We start from the raw sequence: 20,699 nt of genomic DNA on the forward strand, positions 1-20,699 counted from the left end.
AAGACGATTGTTTACAATCACTTTAATGTTTGGGAGATTTCCTGTTGTGTCTGAGGGGCAGGAAGTCTCCTCAATGGGTCACAAGAACTGACCAAGCTTTCAATGACTCCATCCATGTCTGTAAACAGACCGTACGTGTTTTCTTTACACGAGTCCCTCCTCAATCTACAGCCTGGTCTCTGGGAGAACTGGTTGAACAGATGCAGTGCATACGAGGCCCCGGGTTCCTGTGTGTGTGTACTCACAAATCAAACACTCCCCACAGGAAGTCCGCGCTGGTCGGTTCCTCTCCACACTCCCGTCCCCTGCCCGGGGCGCTCACACACACAGCACACACACCTGACTCCCAGACACTCTACTTCCGCTACACTTTACGGATCTCTCTGATTGGTTGCTTACACACCGCAGAAATAAAAGCGATGTCTAATTGGCAGATCAGAGACCATAGGGAGGGGTTATTGGTGCATTTACGTTTATGCGCATGAGCACATGCTCTCCTACTTGCCATTAGTCCCCTGATTGTCATAAGAAGGCCGGATCTGTCGATGATTGCGTGTATAGTGACGTAGGCGGGGCAAAAGCAGGAAGCAATGAGAGCTGCTGCTGTGCCTCTTATATGATTGGCTCGTCTTGTATTTATTTTCGTCAGCGAAGCCGCTGATTGGCTAGCGATTACGTGATACGGCAGGATGTTGTTTGTCGCTGGGTGATGAGGGAGTGTGGAGGCGCTTAAGTCGCCGGTACTGGCAGATAGGGAGGGAATGGCGGCGGCTGCTGCCGCTCCGTCAGCGGCTCCCTCCGCGCCTCCTCCTCCTCCCCCTCCGCCGCCCGGGTCAGGAAGACTGCCGAGTCGTGTACTGGAGCTGGTCTTCTCCTACCTGGAGCTGGCCGACCTCCGCAGCTGCGGCCTAGTGTGCAAGCATTGGTACCGCACTCTGCATGGGGACGAGAACAGCGAGGTGTGGAGGAGCCTGTGTCTGAGGACAATCAGCGAGGAGGCCCTGAGGACCGATGTACTTTGCAACCTGCCCACATACAAGGCCAAGGTGAGGTCTGACACTCTTTTAAGGGGGGACACATCATGGAATGTATGGGGGAGCGCAACATGGAATGTATGGGGGAGCGCAACATGGCATGTATGGGGGCGAACGCAACATGGAATGTATGGGGGAGCGCAACATGGCATGTATGGGGGCGAACGCAACATGGAATGTATGGGGGAGCGCAACATGGAATGTATGGGGGAGCGCAACATGGAATGTATGGGGGAGCGCAACATGGAATGTATGGGGGAGCGCAACATGGAATGTATGGGGGAGCGCAACATGGAATGTATGGGGGAGCGCAACATGGAATGTATGGGGGAGCGCAACATGGAATGTATGGGGGAGCGCAACATGGAATGTATGGGGGAGCGCAACATGGAATGTATGGGGGAGCGCAACATGGAATGTATGGGGGAGCGCAACATGGAATGTATGGGGGGCGAACGCAACGTGGGAATGTGTGTGCGCGAACGCAACGTGGGAATGTGTGTGCGCAAACGCGACGTGGGAATGTGTGTGCGCGTGTATGTGTGGCGAACGCAACGTGGGAATTTGTTTGTGTGTGGGGGGGGGGGGGGGGGCGGCGAACGCAAAGTGGGAATGTGTGTGGGGGACGAACGCAACGTGTGTGTGTGTGTGTGTGGGGGGGGGGGGGGGCGAACGCAACGTGGGAATGGTTAACAGAGGACGGAATTAAAATTAGACTTGAGAAACTTAACATTAATAAATCACCGGGACCAGATGGCTTGCATCCGAGGGTACTTAGGGAACTCAGTCAGGTGATTGCCAGACCGTTTGTCTGTAAAAATTAGGAACGTCTATTGACTGGAATGGTACCAGCTGATTGGAGAAAAGCCAATGTAGCACCAATATTTTTAAAAAGGGCCCAAAAAACATCCCTGGGAATTACAGACCAGTTAGCCTAACACCAATAGTATGTAAACTCTTGGAGGGGATGATAAGGGACTATATACAAGATTTTAGTAATAAGAATGATATCATTAGCAGTACACAGCATGGATTCATGAAGAATCGTTCTTGCCAAACCAATCTATTAACCTTCTATGAGGAGGTGAGTTGCCATCTAGATAAAGGAAGGCCCGTAGACGTGGTGTATCTGGATTTTGCAAAAGCATTTGACACAGTTCCCCATAAACGTTTACTGTACAAAATAAGGTGCGTTGGCATGGACCATAGGGTGAGTACATGGATTGAAAACTGGCTACAAGGGCGTGTTCAGAGGGTGGTGATAAATGGGGAGTACTCAGAATGGTCAGGGGTGGGTAGTGGGGTTCCCCAGGGTTCTGTGCTGGGACCAATCCTATTTAATTTGTTCATAAACGACCTGGAGGATGGGTTATACAGTTCAATCTCTGTATTTGCGGACGATACTAAGCTAAGCAGGGCAATAACTTCTCCGCAGGATGTGGAAACCTTGCAAAAAGACCTGAACAAATTAATGGGGTGGGCGACTACATGGCAAATGAGGTTCAATGTAGAAAAATGTAAAATAATGCATTTGGGTGGCAAAAATATGAATGCAATCTATACACTGCGGGGAGAACCTCTGGGGGAATCTAGGATGGAAAAGGACCTGGGGGTCCTAGTAGATAATAGGCTCAGCAATGGCATGCAATGCCAAGCTACTGCTAATAAAGCAAACAGAATATTGGCATGCATTAAAAGGGGGATCAACTCCAGAGATAAAACGATAATTCTCCCGCTCTACAAGACTCTGGTCCGGCCGCACCTGGAGTATGGTGTCCAGTTCTGGGCACCAGTCCTCAGGAGGGACATACTGGAAATGGAGCGAGTACAAAGAAGGGCAACAAAGCTAATAAAGGGTCTGGAGGATCTTAGTTATGAGGAAAGGTTGCGAGCACTGAACTTATTCTCTCTGGAGAAGAGACGCTTGAGAGGGGATATGATTTCAATTTACAAATACTGTACTGGTGACCCCACAATAGGGATAAAACATTTTCGCAGAAGAGAGTTTAATAAGACTCGTGGCCACTCATTACAATTAGAAGAAAAGAGGTTTAACCTTAAACTACATAGAGGGTTCTTTACTGTAAGAGCGGCAAGGATGTGGAATTCCCTTCCACAGGCGGTGGTCTCAGCGGGGAGCATTGATGGCTTCAAGAAACTATTAGATAATCACCTGAATGACCGCAACATACAGGAATATACAACGTAATACTGACACATAATCACACACATAGGTTGGACTTGTCTTTTTTCAACCTCAACTACTATGTAACTGTGTGTGTGGGCGAACGCAACATGGGAATGTGTGGGGGGGGCGAACGCAACGTGGGAATGTGTGGGGGGGGCGAACGCAACGTGGGAATGTGGGTGGGGGGGGGCTAACGCAACGTGGGAATGTGTGTGTGGGGGGCTAACGCAACGTGGAAGTGTGTGTGGGCGAACGCAACGTGTGTGTGGGCTGACGCAACGTGGGAATGCGTGTGTGGGAATGTGTGTGGGCGAACGCAACGTGGGAATGTGTGTGGGCGAACGCAGTGTGTGTGTGTGTACGCAACGTGGGAATGTGTGTGTGTGTACGCAACGTGTGTGTGTGTGTACGCAACGTGGGAATGTGTGTGTGTGTACGCAACGTGGGAATGTGTGTGTACGCAACGTGGGAATGTGTGTGTGTGTGTGTGTGTGTGTATACGCAACGTGGGAATGTGTGTGTACGCAACGTGGGAGTGTGTGTGTGTGTGTGTGTGTACGCAACGTGGGAGTGTGTGTGTGTGGGGGGGGCTAACGCAACGTGGAAGTGTGTGTGGGCTGACGCAACGTGGGAATGCGTGTGTGGGAATGTGTGTGGGCGAACGCAACGTGGGAATGTGTGTGGGCGAACGCAGTGTGTGTGTACGCAACGTGGGAATGTGTGTGTGTGTGTGTGTACGCAACGTGGGAATGTGTGTGTGTGTGTGTACGCAACGTGGGAATGTGTGTGTGTACGCAACGTGGGAATGTGTGTGTGTGTGTGTACGCAACGTGGGAATGTGTGTGTGTGTGTACGCAACGTGGGAATGTGTGTGTGTGTGTACGCAACGTGGGAGTGTGTGTGTGTACGCAACGTGGGAATGTGTGTGTGTGTGTGTGTGTGTACGCAACGTGGGAATGTGTGTGTGTGTGTGTGTGTGTGTGTGTACGCAACGTGGGAATGTGTGTGTGTGTGTGTACGCAACGTGGGAGTGTGTGTGTGTGTGTGTGTGTGTGTACGCAACGTGGGAGTGTGTGTGTGTGTGTACGCAACGTGGGAATGTGTGTGTGTGTGGGGCTAACGCAACGTGGGAATGCGTGTGTGGGAATGTGTGTGGGCGAACGCAGTGTGTGTGTACGCAACGTGGGAATGTGTGTGTGTGTGTGTGTGTGTGTGTGTACGCAACGTGGGAATGTGTGTGTACGCAACGTGGGAATGTGTGTGTGTGTGTGTGTGTGCGCAACGTGGGAATGTGTGTGTGTGTGTGTGTGTGTACGCAACGTGGGAATGTGTGTGTGTGTGTGTGTGTGTACGCAACGTGGGAGTGTGTGTGTGTGTGTACGCAACGTGGGAGTGTGTGTGTGTGTGTGTGTGTACGCAACGTGGGAGTGTGTGTGTGTACGCAACGTGGGAATGTGTGTGTGTGTGTGTGTGTGTGTGTGTGTGTGTACGCAACGTGGGAGTGTGTGTGTGTGTGGGGCTAACGCAACGTGGGAGTGTGTGTGTGGGCGAACGCAACGTGGGAGGGTGTGTGTGTGGGAGTGTGTGTGTGTGGGCGAACGCAACGTGGGAGTGTGTGTGTGGGCGAACGCAACGTGGGAGTGTGTGTGTGGGCGAACGCAACGTGGGAGTGTGTGTGTGTGTGTGGGCGAACGCAACGTGGGAGTGTGTGTGTGTGTGTGTGGGCGAACGCAACGTGGGAGTGTGTGTGTGGGCGAACGCAACGTGGGAGTGTGTGTGTGGGCGAACGCAACGTGGGAGTGTGTGTGTGTGTGTGGGCGAACGCAACGTGGGAGTGTGTGTGTGTGTGTGGGCGAACGCAACGTGGGAGTGTGTGTGTGTGTGTGTGGGCGAACGCAACGTGGGAGTGTGTGTGTGTGTGTGTGGGCGAACGCAACGTGGGAGTGTGTGTGTGTGTGTGTGTGGGCGAACGCAACGTGGGAGTGTGTGTGTGTGTGGGCGAACGCAACGTGGGAGTGTGTGTGTGTGTGTGTGTGGGCGAACGCAACGTGGGAGTGTGTGTGTGTGTGTGTGGGCGAACGCAACGTGGGAGTGTGTGTGTGTGTGTGTGTGGGCGAACGCAGCGTGGGAGTGTGTGTGTGTGTGGGCGAACGCAACGTGGGAGTGTGTGTGTGTGTGTGTGTGGGCGAACGCAACGTGGGAGTGTGTGTGTGTGTGTGGGCGAACGCAACGTGGGAGTGTGTGTGTGTGTGTGTGTGTGTGAACGCAACGTGGGAGTGTGTGTGTGGGCGGGCGAACGCAACGTGGGAGTGTGTGTGTGGGCGAACGCAACGTGGGAGTGTGTGTGTGTGTGGGCGAACGCAACGTGGGAGTGTGTGTGTGGGCGAACGCAACGTGGGAGTGTGTGTGTGTGTGTGTGTGGGCGAACGCAACGTGGGAGTGTGTGTGTGTGGGCGAACGCAACGTGGGAGTGTGTGTGTGTGTGGGCGAACGCAACGTGGGAGTGTGTGTGTGTGTGTGTGGGCGAACGCAACGTGGGAGTGTGTGTGTGTGGGCGAACGCAACGTGGGAGTGTGTGTGTGTGTGGGCGAACGCAACGTGGGAGTGTGTGTGTGGGCGAACGCAACGTGGGAGTGTGTGTGTGTGTGTGTGGGCGAACGCAACGTGGGAGTGTGTGTGTGTGTGGGCGAACGCAACGTGGGAGTGTGTGTGTGTGTGGGCGAACGCAACGTGGGAGTGTGTGTGTGTGTGGGCGAACGCAACGTGGGAGTGTGTGTGTGTGTGTGGGCGAACGCAACGTGGGAGTGTGTGTGTGTGTGTGGGCGAACGCAACGTGGGAGTGTGTGTGTGTGTGTGGGCGAACGCAACGTGGGAGTGTGTGTGTGTGTGTGGGCGAACGCAACGTGGGAGTGTGTGTGTGTGTGTGGGCGAACGCAACGTGGGAGTGTGTGTGTGTGGGCGAACGCAACGTGGGAGTGTGTGTGTGTGTGTGTGTGTGTGTGTGTGTGTGTGTGTGTGTGTGGGCGAACGCAACGTGGGAGTGTGTGTGTGGGCGAACGCAACGTGGGAGTGTGTGTGTGTGTGGGCGAACGCAACGTGGGAGTGTGTGTGTGTGTGGGCGAACGCAACGTGGGAGTGTGTGTGTGTGTGGGCGAACGCAACGTGGGAGTGTGTGTGTGTGTGGGCGAACGCAACGTGGGAGTGTGTGTGTGTGTGGGCGAACGCAACGTGGGAGTGTGTGTGTGTGTGGGCGAACGCAACGTGGGAGTGTGTGTGTGTGTGGGCGAACGCAACGTGGGAGTGAGTGTGTGTGTGTGTGTGGGCGAACGCAACGTGGGAGTGAGTGTGTGTGTGTGTGGGCGAACGCAACGTGGGAGTGTGTGTGTGTGTGGGCGAACGCAACGTGGGAGTGTGTGTGTGTGTGTGGGCGAACGCAACGTGGGAGTGTGTGTGTGTGTGGGCGAACGCAACGTGGGAGTGTGTGTGTGTGTGGGCGAACGCAACGTGGGAGTGTGTGTGTGTGTGGGCGAACGCAACGTGGGAGTGTGTGTGTGTGTGGGCGAACGCAACGTGGGAGTGTGTGTGTGTGTGGGCGAACGCAACGTGGGAGTGTGTGTGTGTGTGGGCGAACGCAACGTGGGAGTGTGTGTGTGTGTGTGTGGGCGAACGCAACGTGGGAGTGTGTGTGTGTGTGGGCGAACGCAACGTGTGTGTGTGTGTGGGCGAACGCAACGTGGGAGTGTGTGTGTGTGTGGGCGAACGCAACGTGGGAGTGTGTGTGTGTGTGGGCGAACGCAACGTGGGAGTGTGTGTGTGTGTGGGCGAACGCAACGTGGGAGTGTGTGTGTGTGTGGGCGAACGCAACGTGGGAGTGTGTGTGTGTGTGGGCGAACGCAACGTGGGAGTGTGTGTGTGTGTGGGCGAACGCAACGTGGGAGTGTGTGTGTGTGTGGGCGAACGCAACGTGGGAGTGTGTGTGTGTGTGGGCGAACGCAACGTGGGAGTGTGTGTGTGTGTGGGCGAACGCAACGTGGGAGTGTGTGTGTGTGGGCGAACGCAACGTGGGAGTGTGTGTGTGTGTGTGGGCGAACGCAACGTGGGAGTGTGTGTGTGTGTGTGTGGGCGAACGCAACGTGGGAGTGTGTGTGTGTGTGCGAACGCAACGTGGGAGTGTGTGGGCGGGCGAACGCAACGTGGGAGTGTGTGTGTGGGCGGGCGAACGCAACGTGGGAATGTGTGTGTGTGGGGGGGGCGAACGCAACGTGAAATAGGAGTCATGGGAGATGTTTGTACTTCCAGTAGAAACGCTCTGATAACATGGGGCCCATTAACACCAGCGATCAGCATTAACACAGTACATGCTGAATAATACTGTCTTACCATTCACATGACTGGGCTGCGTTACCACAACACACGACAGAACGTGTTAACCTCCCTGGCGGTATGATTATTTCAGAATTTAGGTGCTGAAAGTGGTACAATTATTTTGCATAGAAATTTGGCGTTTTTATATTGCAGGCCTGTAATTCTTAGGAATAATTTACTTAAATCTGTCCAAACAAGAGTCTAGTAGACATCCCGGGTATGATAAAGTTTGAAAAACGAAATCATAATTTATAATGTAATAACTATAAATGATTATACCAAATAATTTAATAAAAATTATATAATAATGTAATCAAATCAAAAACATTGAAATTTGCTCAGTTGCAGAATTGTTGCTGTCATTACTTTTCAGTGTTTGATGTTGGATCTCCCCACAAATCACTATCGCTCAATTCTGCCAGTGATTCTAATTTATTATCGCTGTTTTCTAGTTGGTCTAAAACCACTTTTGATGTAAAGGGACGGTTTTGGTTGCTATGGACAATCTCCAATTTCCAGGCAGAAAGAACAGTTTTTATAATATAAAACTGCATGCAGGGCACTGGACAAACCACTAGGGACAAAGGGGATGTGTAATTATTTGATACAGTACTGTAATCTGTAAGATTACAGTATACTGTGTTTTACTTTTTGAATTTGGCGCTCGGCACTGTGAATCATGCGAGACACAGCGGCTCACAGATCACAGCGGGGAGTCATCGCAGGATCCAGGGGACAATGTAAGTAAACTCTACAAGGATCCTGCAATGCAATCCAGAGTCTGGCTTTGGGTACCACTTTTGGTATTGAAAATCCACCCCGAGCCAGACTCGGGAATACCGCTAGGGGGGGTTAACTGACAGATTTAGTCAAAAAATATTTATTATTATTATTCAGGATTTATATAGCGCCAACAGTTTACGTAGCGCTTTACAACTTGAGGGTAGACAGTACAAATACAATACACTTTAATACAGTAGGAATCAGAGGGCCCTGCTCCTTAGAGCTTACAATCAAGAGATACAAGATGTAATAACTGTGGGTGATGTGCTGATTGAGAAGATAAATGTACAGTTGTTAGGTGGGGGCCAGATAGGCTTCTCTGAAGATATGAGTTTTCAGGGATCTTCTGAAAGTGGATAAAGTAGGAGAAAATCGGACCGATTGGGGTAGAGCATTCCAGAGGATGGGGGAGGTTCTGAAGAAGTCCTGAAGGAGAGCATGGGATGAGGTGACAAGGGAGTTTGAGAGCAGGAGGTCTTGGGAGGAGCGAAGAGAACGATTAGGTTGGTATTTTGTGACTAGGCTAGAGATGTAGCTGGGGGCCAGGTTGTGGATGGCTTTGAAAGTTATAGTTAGTATCTTGAATTTAATTTGGTGACTGAGTGGCAGCCAATTGAGGGATTGGCAGAGGGGTGTAGCAGACGCTGAGCGGTTTGTGACATGGATGAGCCTGGCAGCAGCGTTCATGATGGACTGAAGGGGGGATAGCCTATTTAGAGGTAAACCAGTGAGGAGGGAGTTGCAGTAGACGAGGCGGGAGATGACCAGGGAGTGGATTAGAAGCTTTGTGGTGACATTGGTTAGGAAGGGGCGTATCTTGGAGATGTTGCGGAGATTGAGGCGGCAAGTTTTGGATAGTGATAGAATGTGAGGTCGAAAGGTTAGTTCAGAGTCCAGGATTACACCTAGGACCTTGACGTGGGGAGATGGGTTGATAGTTGAGCCGTTGATATTGACAGAGAAATCGGGGGAAGTGGCACCTGAGGGAGGAACTATCATGAGCTCGGTTTTGGATGGCTTGAGTTTGAGGAAGTGATGTGACATCCAAGCTGATATGTCTGCTAGTAAGTTGGTAATGCGTGAGGAGACAGATGGAGAGAGCTGGGGGGTGGAGAGATAGATTTGGGTGTCATCAGCGTAGAGATGATATTTAAAGCCGTGGGAGGCAATCAACTGACCCAAGGAGGTGGTGTAGATTGAGAAAAGGAGAGGTCCAAGAACAGAACCTTGGGGGACCCCAATGGAAAAAGGAAGGGGAGAGGAGGAAGTAGAGTTGTAAGTGACACTGAAGGAGCGGTGGGATAGGTAGGTTGAGAACCAGCGAAGAGTACAGTCACGGAGACCAAAGGAGTGGAGTTTTTTGAGGAGGAGGGGGTGGTCCACTGTGTCAAATAGGGTTGTCCCCATACCACTTTTTTAGGACCGAGTACAAGTACCAATACTTTTTTTTTTTTCAAGTACTTGCCGATACCGATTACCGATACTTCTTTTTTTTTTTTTTTTTTTTTAATGTCACGTGACAGTTTTTTTTTTTTTTTTTTTTTTGCTATTTTTTTTGGGGGGGGGGGGGTGAACGTTGTATATGTGTGTGGTTTTTTTTTTTTTTTTTTTTTTTGTTGTTTTTTTTTTTTTTTGTTTTTTTTTATCAGCCCTTTTGGGGGGCTTTGGTGAGATATCAGGGGTCTTAAGAGACCTCTGATATCTCCCCCTTGAGACAGAGAAAGAAACAGAGGATGGAGATTCCCCAGTCCCTTTCTCTGCAGCGTCAGCTGCACTGAGAATGAATGGAGAGAAGTCAGCGGCTTCTCTCCATTCATAAACTGACACATTGTAATCACAAGAGATTACAATGTTTCAGTTATGTGAATGGACAGAGTCAGCTGACTCTATCCATACACAAAGGAAGGAGGGGGGAGGACGGAGGAACTGAGGGGGAGAACGGAGGGGACAGATAAGGAAAGAGAAACGGAGGGGGACAGATAAGGAGAGAGGAACGGAGGGGGACAGAAAAGGAGAGAGGAATGGAGGGGGAGTACGGAGGGGGACAGATAAGGAGAGAGGAATGCAGGGGACAGCGGAGGGGGACAGAGGAAAGGAGGGGGCATGGAGGAGGATGCAGTGACAGTCAGCTGTGAGTGATCACCGCTGTATGTCACTAAAGCTGGTGAAAGCCGCTGGGGGAGAATCTTGTAACTCCCCCACGCGCCGATCACAGCTGTCCTCTAGGTATCGGGGGAAGCATCGGGAGCATTTGCCCGAGTACAAGTACTTGGGCAAATGCTCGGTATCGGTGCCGGTACCGATACTAGTATCGTATCGGGACAACCCTAGTGTCAAAGGCAGCAGAGAGATCCAGGAGAAGTAGTACAGAATAGTGTCCACTGGTTTTAGCCATTAGTAGGTCATATTGATGTTTTCTTACTTAGAGAAGTACAGCCAAAGCTCTGTGACCTGATTTCAGAAGACAGCGGGCTGCCATCAGTGCCAGTCCAGGCTCAGGAAAGATGGCCACCATATCGTTGGGATCCACCCATATGCCTGGACTGGCACCCAGCTCAGCCTCTCATCAAGGCATTAGCTGGCCCCTCCACAGCCCAGTGCCACAGTGAGTGTTGGGGGGGGGGGGGGGCAGAGCAGAAAATGGTAACTGACAGTTACCAGCTCTCAGCTCAGTCATGAGAATCATGCGATCGGTGGTGTTTGACCAGTTCTCAGCCTTATGCCGCGTACACACGAGCGGACTTTACGGCAGACTTTGCCCGGCGGACGGGATTTCGTCGGACAATTCGATCGTGTGGGCTCCAGCGGACTTTGTTTTCTCAAAAGTTGGACGGACTTAGATTTGAAACATGTTTTAAATCTTTCTGTCGAACTCGAGTCTGGTCGAAAAGTCCGCTCGTCTGTATGCTAGTTCGACGGACAAAAAGCCACGCTAGGGCTGCTATTGGCTACTGGCTATGAACTTCCTTGTTTTAGTCCGGTCGTATGTCATCACGTACGAATTCGACGGAATTTGGTGGATTGTGTGTAGGCAAGTCCGTTCATTCAGAAAGTCCGCCGGGCAAAGTCTGCCGTAAAGTCCGCTCGTGTGTACGCGGCATTAGAGTTGGACTGATGCTGCTTCCACCTAGGCAAATATGATTCTAAAAATAAAAAAAATTCCAATATGTCTTTTAGGGCTGATGTTTTTGCAGCTGCAGGCAAGCACTTTTGTAAGTATATGTAAAGGTTGCAATACATGGCTTGAATTTCAGATGGATCCTGCTAAATCAGCAGAAATTTGAGCCATGAGTGTTTTCTGTCGGCATCACTTGCTCAATAAAAGTCGGTTGACCAGGGAGCTGGGTGGAAAATTGTTGGCTGAAAATCGATTGCATTCAAACAGATCAGGTATTCTGACAGTCGGCGTTTACGTTTTTACTTTGATAGTAACTTCCAGTTTTGCATCACAAGGTGTGGCCCCTTGCTTGCCTTTATATGGCCCTTGAGGCGCTGTTTCTCCCACCGCCACCAGCGATGGGGCACTATTGCTCCCATGAATGCCAATTATGGAGCACTATTCCGTACCCTGATACCAACAATGGGGCACAATTCCTCCCACTGATACCAATGATGGGGCTTTGTTTACTCCCAGGGCATTTGCTACTCGCACTGGCCACAGTCAGGCCCCCTCAAAGTCTGAAGGACGTGAGCATAAACGGGCCCTTTGTTTGGAGACTAAAATTACACTTCTGGGTGAACTGTCAGATGCAGCATCAAAGGCCAGTTCTCTTTTGGCTTTTTTCCCATTTGCCTGTGCCAGATGTGTACTTAAATCCTAAGTATCTAATGTATGAGTTGACTGGTCTACAGGTAACCAGTGCACAGAGAAGACTGTAAGTACCTAATGTAACTGTATAACTAGGCTGGACCCCTTAGTCATAATAACAGTGCTTTTAACTTTGTACTTGATTTATTTGTATATATGTTAATGATCACGCTCTGTAAATGGAGCTTGCAAACGGTGTCTTTATTTATTTATTTTTGTCTTAAATGCAGGTTCGAGCTTGCCAGCATGGGTTCAGCTCCAATGACTGCTCAAGAAATGTATATATTAAAAAGAATGGCTTCACTCTTCATCGAAATCCAATTGCTCAGAGTACTGATGGTGCACGCACCAAAATTGGCTTCAGTGAAGGGCGCCATGCCTGGGAGGTATGGTGGGAAGGGCCACTTGGTACGGTAGCTGTTATTGGCATTGCTACAAAACGGGCTCCTATGCAGTGCCAGGGATATGTGGCACTACTTGGAAGTGATGACCAGAGTTGGGGATGGAACCTAGTCGATAATAATCTGTTGCATAATGGAGAAGTCAATGGAAGCTTTCCACAGTGCAATAATGCACCCAAATACCAGGTGAGTGGGAAGAGTCTTTGTATCCAGTGGTTTAGGTCACAGTTGTTTCCCTTGTCTGTTTTGACCAGTATTTCAGGATTGATCTTGTACACCACTATAGCAGGCATCACTAAATGGTGGACTGTGGTCTGCATCCGGACCGAGGCAATGTCCTGTTCGAACGCCTGCCATTCCTGAGCCATTCTGCCCCCAGCCATCACCCCCGCTGCTGCCCCCTGCAAGGCAAAGTCACAATGAGCTAGTATGCTCGTTATGAAATACTCGCCTTCGAACGAAGTGCCGGTATCTCACCTGATCCACGCCGAGGGAGCTGACATGTTGCCTCGGTGTGTCTTCTGGGTATTGCGGCTCTGGCGCTGAGTGGCCGAAGCTGCAATACGCCCGGCAAGGTCTGGCAGTTCTGCCGGGCCTTACCAGCGCAAGCGCTGCATGACGTCAGCGGCTGCATGAAAAGTAAATATCTCCTAAACCGTACAGGTTTAGGAGATATTAATTTTACCTACAGGTAAGCCTTATAGGCTTACCTGTAGGTAAACGTTCAAAAAAAGACTATACAACCACTTTAACAAGCAGGTGATTGGTTGCTAGGATGCGGGGGGGTTTAGCGCTGATGTAAGAACCAGGTTGTGATATGAAGCTTGATTCAGATCCGTGCATGCACATCGCAGGTAGGGCAGATAATTAATTTTTTTATATGGCTGCCCGACCCATGAGAAATGCATAATTTTTTTTTTTTTTTTTTTTTTTTTGCACCATACCATGTGTGGGGGGTGCCATTAGGAATTTACTGACTGGCCCTTCTACAAACTTTAATTGTGGACTCAGAAGTTTTTGCATTCCGAGAAATACCCAACTAATCTTAAAACTGCCCCCCCAACACCTATACTAACTAACCTGTGGAAAAAGATGTAAATATTTTTTATATTTTTCAGGCCACTCCAGTTTGGTCATGTGATCTGCTCCCCTGTGTCAGCTAGTGGTGCTAGGTGAAAGGAGGCAGCGCTGACAACAAATGGGCCATAGTAAGCCTATGGGTGACATAACTGGTCAGGCATTCCAGTTGTTGTCGGGTGCTTTCTCCTCTCCCCTGCATTCGGCACAGGCTGACTCGGGGGATGTCACATGACCAGACTGGAACAGCCTGCAAATGGATCAGTATGTAGATCTTTCTTACGCAGGTTAGTTAGTATAGTTATTTGGAGGTGGGAGAGATCAGATGTAAGATTTTTAATTTAACATATCCTAGAATTCTGCTTTTAATGTATTTGAACGTTTATCTTGTAAAACACACTAAAAGTGTTTCTAAATTCTTCTCCCCATCTGCTCTCAGCTGCATAATGGGCTTGGAGAGCTGGTGGTGGAGACTGTAGGGGGTGAGTCAGCACGAGGCTAAGAAATAGTACACTGATCTTCCCAGTACAGAGCTGTACAGGGGGCATGTTTGTTAGAAGTATGACCACTGGAGTACAGGCAGGCCATGCTCGCATTTAGAATGCCAAGAAGAAAACTACACTGAAATGGATATTCTTCCATGTCTAGCGGGGGCTGGCAGGATTACCTGGTATTTCACACAAAGGAAGCAATGCAAAGAGAACAAGATACTTTTTACACAAGTTCATGGTAATACAGACACATATCAAATATAAACTGTTGGGGTAACATGCACTTTAATCCAGTAAAAGCAGATTTTTAGTTTTTATCATTAAAAAAGCTGACTTTTTTTGGATGGCATTCTAAAAAGCACAGTTCTACATAATCTTCTATGGAGTCAGATATAAAAAAAGACAATTTGTCACTAATTTGGCTTTTAATACCAGTGGCATCTGGCTGTATAGGCTGCATGCTAAATAGAAATAATGTCTTCTTCAGGGAACTTGGCCAGAAGACTGTTTTATATACCGTATTTCTCGGCGTATAACACGCACCCCAAGTTTCGGAGGGAAGTTTAAGGGAAAAAAACTTACATTTAAATGCCCATCAATGCATCCTTGTCAGTGCAGCCATGTCAGTGAAGCCTTCCCCAGTGTCCAGTGCAGCCTTGCAGCCATGTCAGTGCAGCCTTGTTAGTGCAGCCTTCCCCAGTGTCCAGTGCAGCCTTGCAGCCATGTTAGTGCAGCCTTCCCCAGTGTCCAGTGCAGCCTTGCAGCCATGTTAGTGCAGCCTTCCCCAGTGTCCAGTGCAGCCTTCCCCAGTGTCCAGTGCAGCCTTCCCCAGTGTCCAGTGCAGCCTTCCCCAGTGTCCAGTGCAGCCTTGCAGCCATGTCAGTGCAGCCTTGCCCCAGTGCAGCCTTGCAGCCATGTCAGTGCAGCCTTGCCCCAGTGCAGCCTTGCAGCCATGTCAGTACAGCCTTCCCCAGTGTCCAGTGCAGCCTTGCAGCCATGTCAGTGCAGCCTTCCCCAGTGTCCAGTGCAGCCTTGCAGCCATGTCAGTGCAGCCTTCCCCAGTGTCCATTGCAGCCTTGCAGCCATGTCAGTGCAGCCTTCCCCAGTGTCCATTGCAGCCTTGCCCCAGTGCAGCCTTGCAATCCCCGCCGATCTCCGCTGATTTTTTGCGATCGCGCTGACATACACATCCGAGTGTACAGATTTAAATATGGTGCCGCGGAGGGACTCGGCGGAACAGAGATACACATAGCTGAATGTACTCGGCTCTTTTCGGCGCCGCTCAGTCACGCCCAGTGGCTGGACTGTGAGCGGAACCGAAAAGAGCCGAGTACACTCAGCTTTGCGTATCTCGGCTCCCCCCTTCGCCGAGTCCGCCGGCGCCATATTTAAATCTGTACACTCGGATGTGTATGTCGGCGCAATCGCAAAAAATCAGCGGGGATCGGCGTATAACACGCACCCATGATTTTCTCCTGATTTTAAGGGGGAAAAAAGTGCGTGTTATACGCCGATTAAATACGGTATATTCCTGTCCATGATATTTGGTGTATGACCGACCAACACAGACGGAAATAAAAGTTATGTTTCTTTTAGTAGAGTAGGGGAGGGTTAGAGCTCATGTCTTTTTGTCCATGTCCTTGATACAGGTTTTCCCCTCACTACCTGTCTAGTGAAAACTGTCAGCAAGTCAGGTACACGTTATTGGTGTTGCATGCCTGGTGGGTTGTTGTCTTTCTAAATTTTGATTCTGGGGTGCTGTTTCATATCAATATATATGTGTCACCGGCGCCAAAAACTTTATCTTAATTACCCTTTTAAACCCTGTTAGAGTTGCTGCATTCAAAAAAACCATTCAGTGAAATGGGCTGGGACTATGATTTGTGTGTGTGAGTGCGCTACTCTTTTACCATACACCACTCATAATTGTGCATCACTTTCCTATTAATAATCAATAATTAATAAATCCCCCATGCCCCCCTAAACATTATATTTGTGTTCCTCTTACAAAACTTTCCTCTTACAAAAATTTATATAAATCACCAATCTTTATGTCAGAATTACTAACATGCAAAATAAATAATCATAAAGTCCATGTGCAAATTCCTCAATAGTTGCTGTGATTTTGACTCTTTACGTGCCGTTGTGCATCATCTGTAATTCATTGTGACTTTTGTGACACACCACCATCGTTTAAATCAGCCACTCACCAGATATTTCTTATGTAATAAGCCTTCGGTTCATTAATGGGATAACCACTCCACCTTTTGTACTGCTCCCCACCTACTATGCTTGAGCTTTGGTATTCCCCATGCAAGATATATGGACAACGATTATTGCGCAATGCGTTTAAAACTGTTTATTATCATAAAAATACAAAAGTGTACACTCACATTTAAAAGTGGCCTTGAGCCGGCACTAAGCTATTCCAGCAGTTAAGGATGGGTGTCATTCAAACGTTTTGTAAGAGGAACACAAATATAATGTTTAGGGGGGCATGGGGGATTTATTAATTATTGATTATTAATAGGAAAGTGATGCACAAATATGAGTGGTGTATGGTAAAAGAGTAGTACACACACACACACACACACACACACACACACACACACACACACACACACATCATATGCTGTTTATCATAGTTCTGGCTAGTGTGATGGTTTTGCAAATGTGTTCAATTGCAGCTTGATCTGGTTTATCATTCTTTCAGATAGGTGAGCGGATCCGAGTAATTTTGGATATGGAAGACAAGACCCTGGCCTTTGAGCGTGGATATGAGTTTTTAGGGGTGGCTTTTAGGGGACTTCCAAAGACCTGTCTATACCCAGCAGTGTCAGCTGTGTACGGAAACACAGAAGTGACTTTGGTCTACCTGGGAAAACCACTGGATGGATGATTGTACTCCGGGAGATAACTGTGGTCGGGCAGGAGAGGCTGAGCATGTGAGAGAGCAGAAGACATGACCCGATCTGTGGATACCCACCAGAGAGAAGTGATCAAAGGATTCTTCTTCATTACCTTCAGGCTTGGAGGAGTCTCAACACGACACATTTGCTGGTCGTCTGTGGGTCGTTGCTATGTGTATGGAGATTAAGGGAGGTTTTTTTTTTTTTTTTTTTTTTTTTTTCTTCCTTCTGTAATCCCCCACCCCCACATTGTTTTTGTGTTTGGTGGGGTCAATACGGATGTAGAGATTGAGGGAGTTTTATACTTCCCTGCCTCCTTCCCATCTCAAGGCAGGAATCTAAGGTCTGGAATTCTTCCCTTTTTATCCTTATTTATTTTTTTTTCCACTCTGGTCTGAACATCCGGCACAGGTTACTCTGGTGTTTTTAATCATACAGCTGGGTATTTTTAACTGTATATTTAAGATGGTATCTGCATGATGCCTATTTTTTTATTTTATTTTTTTCTAGTTTTATCTGAGTCTAAACAGAATACAGGTCTACTTTGCCCCCTCCAATCCCTTGGCCTTATTTGCACTTTTGTGTTTAAAAACACAGGCGTTTTTGGGCATCTTAGTGCAATCTGCATGCCTTTTTAACTTGAAAGCCTCTTCCCACCAGAAACCTAAACCTTGTTAAAAATGCTTGCATTTCTAAAAACTATGGCATGAACGGGGCTTTAATCATTTGGCTCAGGTCAGGCTTTATTAAAGGGAAATCATCAAAGTTTATACTTTTTAGTATTTTAAAATGAGTACATATTATAGTCATCTGTGCAATTGTGATGTGTGTTATGGGTATTTTATTTTGTGGGGGGTGGGGTGGTATTTGGTTTTTATCCAGTTCCTAAATTATGTATAGAGAAATTATGCTATTTTATAAATCCATTTTATGAGGCAATTATAGTATGAATTGTATATTGGATTCCCCTATAAAATGAAGCATGTTTATTATGGTAAGCTCTGTTTTGCTACATCATACTGTATGTAATGTGCTGATGGAATGGCTGTCAGTAGCAGAGATTTTCAACCACTGTTGACCAGATCTTGCTTGTTTCCCAATACGTTTTGGTGTGGAAGGCTATATATGGAAAGACACACAGGTACTCAATGTAAGACGCATGCAGCACCTATGCTGTGACTGCCAGATGGTGTGACACTTCCCAGTGGGGAGTATATTCTGAATGCACAATGGATTTAAAGCAGGACTCCAGTGTCCAGACCCTGCAGTTTGCTTTCTAAGGATGTATTCCAAAACAAGCTCTTCACTGTGTGGTCAGATGTACTGAGCTGCCTGGCTCAAACATTAGCCAGAAACCCCCCCACCTCCACCCCCAAGCAGGCCCAATTGGGGAGTCTAGAGCCTCATGTGTAAAGGGTGATGTCTGTATTATCTCCAGCATTTTCCTTCTAATCACCTGGTTAAGGCCCCATACAGTGGCCCATCACAGTACGGCCTTCTTGATATTGTATCATGCAGCAACTTAAAATTGCATTGAATAATGGCCTTTATATGGAAGATGACGGATTTCTTTAAGCCTAGGTTCACACTGAGCTGCGGGAATGAAGCCGTGTGAGTTCAGCTGAACTCGCACGCTTTCACTCCCGCATGTCACCCCTGATTTCTGCTGCGATTTCAGACAGCTGTGCGGGTTTCTGGACAGATGTCAATGGAAATTGCACCCCAAAATCACAAAGTAGTACATAATCTACTTTTTGAAATCGGTGCAGCGTCGCACCGATCAGGACAGTGCCATTGCCGCCGATTTGACATTTCAAATCTCACCAATGTGAACCAGGGCTAAAACCTGTTTTTTGGGGAAATTGATTCTCCCAAAATGACAAAACATCAGTGGTGCAGCTTTTTAATGTCTGTTTGGTATTCTCATACTTGTAGCTATTCTCTGCCTAAAACCTTTTTTGGTGTGTGTGGGTTACACCTAACCCCCCCCCCCCCCCCTCCCCGTAGTTGACAGCCTAGGTTCACACTAGTGCTGCTGCATGATGCCATTTTCAGTGAGGTGTGGTGTTTTTTTTTTTTCGTTTTTTTTTTTATGTGTTTAATGCTGTGTGTGTGTGTTGTGTGTGTGGGTTTTTTTTTTTTTTTTTTTTTTTTTTTTTTTTTTTTTTGTAGGAGACTGGATTTTATACATAACTGTCAAAAATGCCCTACATGTGTGTACATGTCCTTTTCCATGCATTCTATTTGAGAAATAACATTCTGCATTGCATCGAAGAAGCACCTGCACAATTTTTTTTTTTTTTTTTTTCGAAAAGAAAAAAAATTGTTGCGCTGCATTGATGCAAGCAGGCTCCACAGAGAATGTGATTTCCAATGTCATGCAGGTCTGTGTGCCAGCAAGCATAAGAGAAAATGCAGTGTGAACAGGGGCTACGGGTAACCAATAAACTTAGATTGTTAGACTGCACCAGGTTATTAATGAGCAGTAGTCGATGCCTAAGGACCCATTCTGAGCCGTAGACATGTATCCCTGAGCACATTAACATGCCTAACACAATGGGGTTGATTTACTAAGGGAAATCCACTGTGCACTTGGAAGTGCAGTCACTGCATCTGAGGGAAGATCTGCTGCTTTCTATCATCTATAAGAAAAAATGTGTGTTTTTTATTTTCTTTGCATGTCCCTCTCAGATTTACAGTATTTGCACTTCCAGTGCACAGTGGATTTGCCGTTAGTAAATAAACCCCGATGTGTAGGTGTGTTGTGGTGCTTTGAAATTTTGTTTTCAGATATCCCAGTACCCAGGCATGAAGTAAACACACCTGCCCTCAGCACTCCACAACACGTAATAAAGAACATGCGCATCGCCTTACAGTGGCGCTAAAAAGGGGCAGGTGTGTGTTTTTGGGGCCTGTGGCCACGTGTTGAGGGCCACACAATGCCATCTGAAAAGCCAAAAAACTGCACCTCCGTGGGCCCCAAGTGGAAAGCCCTGTATGCAGGGTGCAAATTTTAACAGGAAATCTTTGTTTACAGCTATAAACTGTAATATCCTCTTGCACAATCTTCAGGTTGGGAATCCTTGATTGCAGAGGTGAACATATTCTTTATTTAGGATTTCTCATGCAGTTCAGAAATGAGAAGGCCTCGAGGAGCATGGGTTTTCTACTGATAACAGAACCTATTAGGAAAAACAAAGTCTTTAGTGGCATAGACTGCTTGGTCTCAGGAATCTCTCCAACTCCTAACATTTATGGGTAAATGCATCCTGCATAACGGCCCTATTATAAACCCTTCCTGGACATAGACTCTGGCCTGTTTGGGAACAAAATGGATAATGTCATACAGTTTTTATCACACTAAACAATACACGGAATCATTTTTAATGGAGCTATTGGACTAGGGTCGAGGATGGGCAGATAAATTTACACTATGGCTTCCATGGATGTTAGCTGCAGGCAGCAAAAGCTTTACTATATGGCATGAAAGATTGTAAGTGATAAAAAAAAAAAAATGACAGCCAAAAGTGACATACACCACACGTGGGTTTTTTTTTTTTTTTTTTTTTTTTTTTTTTTAATTTTAAGCAGAGATGTTTACAATTTTAAGACTGTCATAATCCTTATTGGGGATTTCAGCAAT

General features: G+C 47.9%; 2 protein-coding genes across 5 annotated transcripts in view; one reads left to right on the top strand and one right to left on the bottom strand.

Annotated features, from left to right (window-relative positions):
- Positions 1 to 404, bottom strand: part of WDR53 (WD repeat domain 53) — an 18,599-nt gene extending 18,195 nt beyond the window's left edge. Inside the window, exon 1 of one of the 4 annotated variants that reach the window (XM_073625610.1) lies at positions 246 to 404. The gene's annotated coding sequence lies outside the window, so the exon portion shown is untranslated. Of the gene's footprint in view, positions 1 to 92; positions 223 to 245 lie in introns of those variants that run through there. The other 3 variants (XM_073625613.1, XM_073625611.1, XM_073625612.1) reach the window with 3 other exon arrangements.
- A 227-nt stretch (positions 405 to 631) lies between these two features.
- On the top strand, positions 632 to 18,054 carry FBXO45 (F-box protein 45). Its single transcript, XM_073625614.1, has 3 exons — positions 632 to 1,046; positions 12,409 to 12,765; positions 16,861 to 18,054. Exons 1-3 carry the CDS (start codon positions 762 to 764, stop codon positions 17,044 to 17,046), a joined length of 828 nt encoding a protein of 275 aa, XP_073481715.1. The 5' UTR covers positions 632 to 761; the 3' UTR covers positions 17,047 to 18,054.
- The last annotated feature ends 2,645 nt before the right edge of the window (positions 18,055 to 20,699 follow it).

Source organism: Aquarana catesbeiana, linkage group LG04, assembly GCF_042186555.1.
Source record: "Aquarana catesbeiana isolate 2022-GZ linkage group LG04, ASM4218655v1, whole genome shotgun sequence".
NCBI lineage: Eukaryota > Metazoa > Chordata > Amphibia > Anura > Ranidae > Aquarana > Aquarana catesbeiana.

Bases quoted from the DNA above. Each gene is read 5' to 3' on its own strand.
- FBXO45 (XM_073625614.1), top strand. From the start codon at position 762: ATGGCGGCGGCTGCTGCCGCTCCGTCAGCGGCTCCCTCCGCGCCTCCT. The intron at 1,047-12,408 runs GTGAGGTCTGAC...TCTTAAATGCAG, and splicing joins TGCCCACATACAAGGCCAAG to GTTCGAGCTTGCCAGCATGG. The intron at 12,766-16,860 runs GTGAGTGGGAAG...TCATTCTTTCAG, and splicing joins ATAATGCACCCAAATACCAG to ATAGGTGAGCGGATCCGAGT.